Here is a 10,042-nt window from a genome sequence, read left to right as displayed (position 1 = left end):
CTTCCCCTTTTCAGCAAAATATAAAATTGGGATAATTTCAGAAGAATTTTTTTTATTGGATTGGTTATCAAAGTGTTCTGAATAAATTCCTTGTTTGAAACCAAAGTTGCAACCTATCTCCCCAAGTTTCAAGCCTTTATTCTATGTCCAAACTTCAATCTCTTCTGAATAAGCCATCTTTCTACTTCAACTTATTTTATGTCTAGTCAGTGTCTATATTACGAATTTATTAGGACAATTTTTTATATAGACTTATAAGAGAAAAAAAAAAGAAAAAAGGTTTATGCATAATTGATATAGACGTCTGTTTATGACAGTTTTTTTAAAATGTTATTTCTAATTCATGAAATAAAATAATTTTAACTTTAACAGACACTCGATCTTTTTTACTACGTGGAGAAATTTATCCAACAGAATCTTAATAATAGCACTGGTTAAATTTGTCAAAAAGAAACCACGTGGCATGTGTACAACAACTCTTAGTTACTTTTATTACGAGACAGTAGCTGTAATGTTCGGTTTTTGTACAGGTTAAAATAAATAGCAATGCTTAGCTAGTTTCATGTATTGATATTCATTGGGTTGTAAAAATCATAATCCCCTGAAATTCTCATTCTTTCACGCTATCATGAGTTTAAGTTAAGAGTTGGATTTTAAGTCTAACTCAATCTCATTCGGTTTGTAAAATAAGATTTACATCCACTTATATATTATAAATTAATTTTATCTCTAGTTGATGTGGGTCTTTCAATAACTTTTTTTCTTCTAAAATATTCTCTTTTGAGTTCTTGAGCTCTTTTATGCTTTTCTCTCAACGATATGCTCTTATGCCTTTTTTCTCTTTGTATGATGTTCTCTTCTTAGACTATTCTTTTTATTTTTTCTTCGAATCATCTTTTATTTAAAAGTTTCTCAAAAGATATCTGTCATACTAAACTTTTGTCTTGATTCTTGTGTCTTAGTCTTTAATTATAGGCTTAAATGTTTATTTGGTCCGTATATTAAGTGATTTTTTTTAGTTTAACAAGTTTTAAAAGTTGTAAAAATTGTATGAATGAAGTCTTATCCGTTAAGTTGACAACAATACGGTTAACTCCGTGCTGGCGAGTGAATGAGTACTTTTTCTCTTCTCTCCACTGTTGTGTCCAACTTTTTCTTTCTCTCGTTTCCAAAAGTTTAAGGGTTTTTCTTTGTTCTGATCAGAAACCCAAAAGGGCTTCTCCCTCTGATTCCGCATATGGGAGGCAACGTTCTTCATCTGGCAACGCAAGGGGCTTATCCAACCCTTCAACCAAGGTCACAACGTCATCCATGCCGGGAGCGCCATCGTCCCTACACTCCTCCTTTAGCGCGCACAAGTTCTTTGAATCATGCTCTCACAGGTGTTGCCACGACAACAACTTGTAAACGGGCAGTGGTGATGTTATAGCGGTGACGCGTTCGTGACCATAAGTGTTGAGTCCATGAAGATCAAAAAAGGAGTAGATCCTCAAGTGTGATTTAATCTTGATTTGATTTGGGAAACTAGGTTTTATGATTTCAAATTTGTATGTCTTTTTTTTTTGCTTGAGAAATTGATTTCTTATTTAGTGTTTTTCCTGTGGAGGTGGCTGTAAATGATGAAGGTTTGACTTGGGGATTTGGTGGAGGTTAGCAGAACAAAAGCAAAAAATTGAATGAAGAAGAATTCTTGATTGAAAGAATTGATTATTACAATATGTAGTGAGTCTCCTTGAACGGCAATTGCAAGGGAAGATGATGGAGGGAATGGATGATTTGGTTAAACAAATGTAGGGATTATGGGCAATTCTCTTTTAGAAGAATAATCAGTGAAAGAATAACTTATGGTGAAAAAAAAAAGAATGAAGATCCACCCCTCATTTGTAGAATTTAGGCATTGTTGTGTCGGTAAGGCTAATTGACTGTTAGAAAAAAAGAAAAGAATGAAATTGGAAACCATTAATATGGAAGACATAGAAAAAGCTGGACACAGCAGAGGAAAGAAGAGAAAAAGTACTGATTCATTCGCCACGTCAGCATGGAGTTGAGGTCGTTGCTGCCAACTTAACGGATAAGACTTCATTTATACAATTTTACAACTTTGAGACTCAATCTATGCACTTTTAAAACCGGGTACTAAATTGAAAAAAAAAATCATTTAACATAGCACCAAGTAAGCATTTAAGCCTTAATTATATGGTGCAAAATTAGGGTTACATATCCTTCTAGTCTTTAAAGTTTGATGCAAAATTGGAATTTGAATCCCAAACTTTGAATAGTTTGGTTCCCAAACTTTAAAAATGAATAAATATAATTATTTTGATCTTCTACCTTACATTTTTTTGACATATTAACCGATGTTTCAAGCCGGTGTTTGAACTATTTATACCATTTGACACATAACTAAAATAATATTTTGGAACATTATGTAAAAAAGAAATTATGTTAAATTTATTCATTTTTAAAATTAAGAGACCATAAAGTATCAAAGTTTAGGACATATACTATTCTAATTTTAGATCCAAGTTTCCGCACTACAAACATGTTTAACTCACAAAATTATATAAGTAACCATGTTTTACAAATCCAAAACCTTTTATTTTTATCCGTACCATTAATATCAATTTATTCAAAACATATTTAATATTGTTTAAAGACTATTTAACATTTTACATTCCAAATACAAAACCTCTCCCATTTGTCCATCTACGTTACTTATTTTAAAATTTTAAAATATTAACAACACAGCTTCAATTAGATCTATTTTAATGTATGTTATGGTTCGTAATGAATATACAGATTCAATTTAAACATTACTTTAATAATTGAATATTTTATTTTATTTTATTTTAATCAATTACGATACGAAATAAATATATTTTCCTTTCCTCAAAATCCCATGAAAAATGTCACTAGTCCGTAGACATTTTGGGTAATAACTATTAGTAAATAAGGTGATCATCATGTGTCAGCAATCATAACTTCTCAAAGTTAATAAAGGGGTTAGTTTCATTTCAAACCATGGAGAAATGTCCTTTGTATCAAATACTAGAACCACTTTTCCTTCAGAATTGAGCATAACCACAACTAATTTTTATATATGAAATCTATTTCCTCAAATGTATTTTGTAGATTTGTTATTGATGTGATTCATTCATCTTGAATTAAAGCGCATCCAGGTTTTACTGCACTTACCTTAGTGGATATTATTTTCATCTGTTCATAAGCAGCTTTGCTTCCAAAAAATTGAGTTCTTATTTTGCTTACTGCAAACGATATTATAAATGATAAGAAATGGGGCATCTCATTGTACACATTACTCCAAAGTAGTGTAGGCTGGATAAGATGCGTAAAAACAAGCATTTGAAGTAAAAATGCCTTCATCAAAGCTTAGGAGAAGTGAAACATGCGTTAAAAAATGTTCATAAGTTCACATCGCTACTACCTTGCACAGATGATGCAACGGTAACACTACATAACTAATGGCCTAATAATACCAGAAATGACTACGGATGGCAGAAGGTGCAAAGCAGTAAGCAACTGTATTTGCAGTTTCTGCTACCATCAAAACATGAACTTAGTTAAAAAGTACTAGTAAATTCACTCACTGAATATAAACCAGAAATTACTTTTGACTCTTCTTTTTCCATAAATCACCAAACATTCTAATCCCAGAACCCTTCCTCTTTCCACCTCCAAAACCATCATCCAAGTCATCAGCCATACCAGGAGACCCCACATAGCCATTGTACCTACCAGCAGGTGTCTCAAACGTTCCACCAAAGTGCTTATCCATTGAACCACACCTTTCAGGAATTCTAGCAGTAATATCAACACCCCCAGCAAGCACTGCAGCTGCAGCATCTGCTGCTTTTCTCCATTGCTCAGTTTGCACCCTTAGCTTCTTCATCTCTGCTTCTAATCCTTCTTTTTCTGCTTCCACAGATTTTAACTTCCCATTCAACTTCTCTGTATTGGCTTTACTTGTTTCCAACTCTTCTCTCAGTCGGTCCAACAGCAAGGACATTCCTTCTTCCTTGGATTGAGCAGTTGACACTTTTGAAACTGCTTCATCCAGTTTGTTCTTCAGATTTTCTTTCTCACTAGTAATGGACTCTAACTCCTTGCCTTTCTCTTCCAAACTGGATTTCAACAATGCAATTTCATCAATCTTCAGTGACAGTTCATGTTTGTCCACAGAAGGCTTTTCCGGCATTGATATTGCTGGTGCATTTGAGTCTTCAAACGGTAGATCTTCCTTTTCTGATTGATCTGCATGTTTGTCGAATTTAATTGTCAACTTCTCAATTGGAACTTCAAACACATCAGTCTCGTGTTGGTTGTCACCCAGTACAATATCTTGGGGTATGGTTTCAGTTCTGTTGGACTCTTGATCATTCTTGGAAGTGCACTTCTCTTGGAACTTCTCAACCACAGGAACTACTGATTGCACAGCTTTCTTCACTAGCTCATCTTGAGCTTCTTTCTTTGCAGCTTCAGCAGAAACTAGCTGATCCTTCAAAACTTTTAACTCTTCTTGTGCCTGACCAAGCTGAGATTCCAAATCTGCGATGCGAGTTCCTAGCTTCTTTTGATTTAGTGCCTCAGATTGAGTACCTCTTGGTGAGCGCCGGTCTCCTAACTTCGGACTTCGGTCAGCAATCAGCCGTTGATGCAATGGATCGGAATCAGAATTTGATGTCCGATGTTGATGAGGACCTCGTGGAGACTGCCTTTGAGGCAAATCAGATCCCCTGGTAGGAAACAAAACTTCATAAAAAAAAACTATATAGAGAAAGAAACTACAATTTAACTAAAGAATTGGTATGTAATTTTCTGGCCTGTCTCATTATGCAGCACATTAGTAACATAATCAAATGACAACATTCTATATAAAACAAGTCACATGTTTCAACAATCTTCACAATGAATTTTAGCCTTCATCCATACATTGATCATGTCAGACATTGTCTATAAAGTTTCTACTTAAAAACTTCGGTTGTGAGGTCAGGTAATAAAGAATAATTGTATCTAACATGAATGGCATGGGCAAATTTCTGAATATCAGTGTGGCAAGAATCAATCGGGGGCTCAAAAAAATTTATTGACCAATTTGACTTTAGCTGATAAGTGAAGGCTCAGAAGTAATTTCATCCTTCAGATGATATATTTCCATTAATCATAAAGATTTTATTCTTAAGAGAAGATGGTGAGTTGTTATAATGTATAGATAGATCAATAAAATTGAAACCTTAGAAAAACCACATATGACTTTGTCAAACGCACCACTATAAGAAGCACAAAGAGTGAGGTGCATTGTTTGGTTGATGAACAAGAAAAAGAGAAAGAATACATAAAATTAAGTTTATAGCAATCGGAAAATGTGAATGTAGAGAAACTAGTATATGGAAGCAGTGGACTATTTTACTACTGCATTAGATTATCACACCTTGATCTTGGCATTTGATATGCTTGAAGACGGCAAATGATGGAACAATGAAAGTTTTCTTTGCTCAAAAAGTCTCTCCTGCTAACCAGAAATGCAAGTTCAAATGATCCAGAGAACTACATCCACTCCAGAAACACCACAAAGATGAAGTATACATAATTATATTTGCAAAGAAAGTGGGCAGAACCTGCCCATGTAGATAAATAAACTGCTACAATATAAAACAATGCACCTTTTATAATTAAAGAAAGGGGTAAAGGAGTAGGAGCATGGAACCTTTTTAGTAAAATATTAAACAGCAGAGAAATGCCAATGAGAAAACATTCGTTGAGATTTCACTTAAGCTGAAAGTTTAAAGCACTAAAAGTAAATGGAGCACTTTCAAGTTTAATAGCAGTTAGGCTTTTATCCTCCTCCAAACCATAATTAGGTAAGAGAAATACAAAGACAAAGAAAATCACAAGGGCCATGCACATTTATGGCCTTGACCCACGTTATCATAAAGGAGCCAACTCACTACAACCGTGACAATTAAACTAAAAGGCAGTTGATTTAAACCTAAGATACCAAAATTTATCTTCCACTAGAAACTAGGACGGTAGATGACCCTTACGGAAATATCATGAGGAGATTTAAAAAGAGAAAAAAAAAAAAAAAAAAAAAGACTAATGGCAGCCCCCTCATTGCACACTGGTCCTGTGTTCAAACAATGACATGCTAAAAAAGTATGCCTTGAATACCACCCCGAGAGCAGGAATGCATGCAGGGTCAGAGCCTACTTTATTCAGTGCCTTTTGCTTTGTTTAAAAGCGAGCAAGTGCTGTAAATACTGCATGTGTAAATGTTGCATGTTTAACACAAAGGGAGTAAATGCAACCTAATACAGAGAATGGTCCACAGTTTAAAATTCGGAGACAAATACAAAACCACCACCCCAAGAAAGGCAAAAAAGAATTTATGTGACCCCATGTATATAAGCAACCTGATACTCCTAACAAAGAAGTAACTATTTCACTTTCCCAATAATTGCACCAGGCCCACCACACATTCAAGTGGTTGTATAATGGAGTTGAAAGAGGTGCAACTCAAATAGCAGTCATATCAATGCTTTTTACCTTGGCTTCTGAGATGCAGTCTAAAGTGGTTTGTTGTTCATGGGTCTCTTTTTGAATCAGGAGCTTAGCAATGATGAGAGCCTAATAGCAGCAGCATCAAAGGTTATTTCATCATCAAAAAGAAAGATGGATAACTGTAATTCAAAAACAACCTTGTTAAGAAAGAAATTAATAGTTGAGAAGTTACACAGTCCATGTAACTTATTGAAAAAAGTGTTGGTGAAAGGGCAAGTAGATAGCGTAGGTAAAACAATTATTGAAGGAAAATCAGTATCAAGATCTTGTGTCATTCTGAAAACTGTGGGGACTGACCATCACAAAACCAGAAAAAAGAAAAGCAAGAAATGTTGGAGCCCACGGTTATTTGATAAAAATCTTCTGTTTAACTATTTTTTTCATTATTTTTGCTTCAAAGGACACTTCACAATAATGAAAATTATAATCAGATGGTAGAATATCCTTTCTCTCTGAAACTGTCTCTCCCTTTTAGGAAACCGAACCCATCAAGACCCCACATTATAAAAAGGAATGGCACCACTACCCCATGGTGGATACAGATGCATATGAAGAGAGAGATTCAAATCCTTGTAATCTAGTACTGAACTTGTATCACAAGTGAAAGTTCATTTACCTTTAGCCTTAAAATATAATATGCCAACTACAACTTCTTTTGGAACCAATGCAAGTGAAGACTGTGAATTCTTATGACCAACTATTCTTTCACAATGGATGTATAACGCCAATATTTCATTAAAACATTTGTACTTCTTAAATGTTGAGTTCTAAGCAAGAGCTTATTTTTTAAAAAAATTAATGTATTAAAGAAATTCACATAGCATCAATTTTTATCAGTTGTTCCTTTTCACAAATTTAGCAAAAGTTACAAAAGACAGCATAAAGTAACCTTTTTGTTAAACTTATAAATCTTGCATAAGAACAAATAGATAACATTATAATGAGTATAGTAGAATATGCCCTTTTCACAAACATATAATGTCCATGGCACATATTCAGACGAAGAAAGTAACAACACATCCAAGGGAATAATACATAGATAAAAGCAATTTGTTTGGAAGTTTTGGTTCCTCCAAAGAGCAAGACGATCTTCAATGTCCTTAATACAAATCACATTTTCTTTACTTTTCTTCTCAAATCCCTCCAACACAACACAAATTCTCTACCGCCATGCTCGGCAAATGGGTTTACAGAGAAAAAGAAATTCATGCTATCAAACATAACATAAGACAAATCACACGGATTTAATTATCACGCACTTACTTGTGCTTGAAATGTGAGACTACCGAATATACCAAATTTAGCTAATGTCATACAAAATTTAATAAAGAAAATGGTAGAAAAGTGAATCCAACTTGAAAAACAGTTAATGGTGCACAAACACAATACTGCAAAATGCAATATAAACTTCAATAATGTTACTCAATATAGTAAAATATCGTATGTGAAAAAAAATTACCCCACCAGCAGACATAAAGATCTGAAAAATACTTATGATGCTTTTTTTCCACCTAGTATCAATGATTATTAAATTATTGTTTCCGTTTTGAAGTTTAATAGGAAGCATGTACTAATTAAATATTTAAAGTAACATTTATTAAGTATAATAAATTACTGTATTTATTCGAGTTTAAAAGGCACCATGTAGTAATAACTAAAGATTTAAAAGTATTATTTATTAGTCATCATAAAAGCTTTCTTTAAAGGATATACCAATGAAGTGATTTGACCGATAAAAGACTAATGCTATAAAGAAAAACATTCAAAAGACAAGGGTCAATAACCACTGCACAGTGCAGAGGAACAGTTCAAGGGATAAGATCTTGACAGCATGGTGAAGATTCTCCGAATGTGCGTTCATTTAAGTGTTTGGTAGGGAAGAAAACACTAGAAAACTATAGAAAATTAAAACCTTTGAGGGAAAAAAAGTGAACAAAAATTACACACCACAACTGTGCAGTTGCTGAGGCGAAAATTGCTGATGTTTGTTGAAGGCAAAAGAGTGAAAAAGAACAAATTTCACTATAGATTTTCATTTGTATTTTTATTTTTAAAAAAAGCATTGAGGAAATGTGTGTGTATAAACATGACACAAATGTGCAATACTGTTTCTAGATTCTAGCAGAGTGAAAAAGCTCACCTTTGATGATGAAAATATTTGGAATTAGAGAAGAACAACGGTTTGAATCAGCTAACACTGTTGAAGGATCTGAAAGCATCTCAGGATGAGAGAGTGAACTTCCACCAGAAACGGGAAGAGAGAAAAGCCTCTCAACAAAGACTAAACAGAAAAAGTTGATGAAGTGATTTGGATATGCATATATATTTGAAAAGAAAAAAGTGAGAAGATGTAATGAAGTGAAAAAGACATACCCCAGAAGCAGAAAAGCCGTAGAAAGGCAGAAGAAGAGAGGAAAAATGGGGTTTGAAAGTTTGAATTAAAGCTGTTATGAAACGTGACACTGGGTGGTGTGTATTTATGAGTGTGCAACTTTCAAACTGGCTGGGGGAAGGAGGAAGAGTACAAAACAAAGGGTTATTTTGGGGAAAATGTTTCCAATAATTAATGTCTAATGTTGTGAGTTTTGCCCTCTCGGAAATCTAACTTACACAACAGCTCTTGTCTTTTTGTCACTTTCTCCACAATTCAAAACCTTTCCCACTTTTTTAACATTTTCCTCTTGTTTTCTTCCAACGTTACCTCCTCCACACTTTCATTTCAAAACTCACAACAATTCAAATAATTGTAATAATAATAATCATAATTTAATACCATGGACTAAATTAATCAATGGTTAAAAGTCTTATATCAACTAAAAAGTTAATTTAGAATACATAAATAAATGTAAATCTTATTTTATAAATTGATTTTTGTAAAATTAAACTAAACTTAAATTTTCCTTCTTAATATTAATTTAATTGGTTTTGGGTAATTTGTGTATGAATGAATGGACGAAATCTCTAAACCAAATTGTCACGTGTCTGACAAAGAATCATCCAAGAACAGTGTGGATTTCTCTGTTGTAGTAGTAGTGACTTATTAACAACGTTTCTATTTAATGATTAATTAACAACTAGGCACGAGCGGAACCCTGTTTTTTCAGATTAAAAATTAAGATGTATGAAAACTAGTGTCACGTCACACTAAAATTAGTGTCATACAAATAAAATACTGTTATGTTTTAAGAAAGTAATGTTGATACTCGAATTTTGAATTTGAATTTATAAATAAGTGGTTAGAGTAATTCAATTTCATAAAATTCACTTGTAAAATAAGATTTGTCTCTACTTATAAATTATGAATTAGTTTTATTTTTAGTTTATTTCGGATTTTTAACAAAAATTGTATTGATAATGTATTTATTTCTTTTAAAAAATAAGTCTATAAGAGAACTTTAATTTTTAGAATAAAACGAGGATGATTGTGACATCCCAAAATATATAGCAATGTATATACGTAGAA

General features: G+C 33.2%; 1 protein-coding gene across 5 annotated transcripts; it reads right to left on the bottom strand.

The window, feature by feature from the left end:
* Positions 1 to 3,343: 3,343 nt before the first annotated feature.
* Positions 3,344 to 9,108, bottom strand: ICR1 (interactor of constitutive active rops 1). Of its 5 annotated transcripts, none has more exons than XM_088110654.1 (5): positions 8,953 to 9,108; positions 8,720 to 8,860; positions 6,565 to 6,698; positions 5,450 to 5,565; positions 3,344 to 4,754 (listed from the first exon to the last, which is right to left on the bottom strand). In XM_088110654.1, exons 4-5 carry the CDS (start codon positions 5,461 to 5,463, stop codon positions 3,626 to 3,628), a joined length of 1,143 nt encoding a protein of 380 aa, XP_087966780.1. In that variant the 5' UTR covers positions 5,464 to 5,565; positions 6,565 to 6,698; positions 8,720 to 8,860; positions 8,953 to 9,108; the 3' UTR covers positions 3,344 to 3,625. The 5 variants fall into 5 exon arrangements, with proteins under 5 accessions (XP_087966780.1, XP_047163246.1, XP_087966781.1 ...); XM_047307290.2 differs by having other exon boundaries at positions 5,450 to 5,527; XM_088110655.1 differs by having other exon boundaries at positions 6,565 to 6,645.
* Between the last annotated feature and the right edge of the window lie 934 nt (positions 9,109 to 10,042).

Source organism: Vigna umbellata, chromosome 3 (assembly GCF_029865625.1).
Source record: "Vigna umbellata cultivar VRB3 chromosome 3, Vumbellata_1.0, whole genome shotgun sequence".
Lineage (NCBI taxonomy): Eukaryota > Viridiplantae > Streptophyta > Magnoliopsida > Fabales > Fabaceae > Vigna > Vigna umbellata.
The sequence above is the reverse complement of the archived record's forward strand: the minus strand, read 5'-3'. Positions and strand labels throughout refer to the sequence as shown.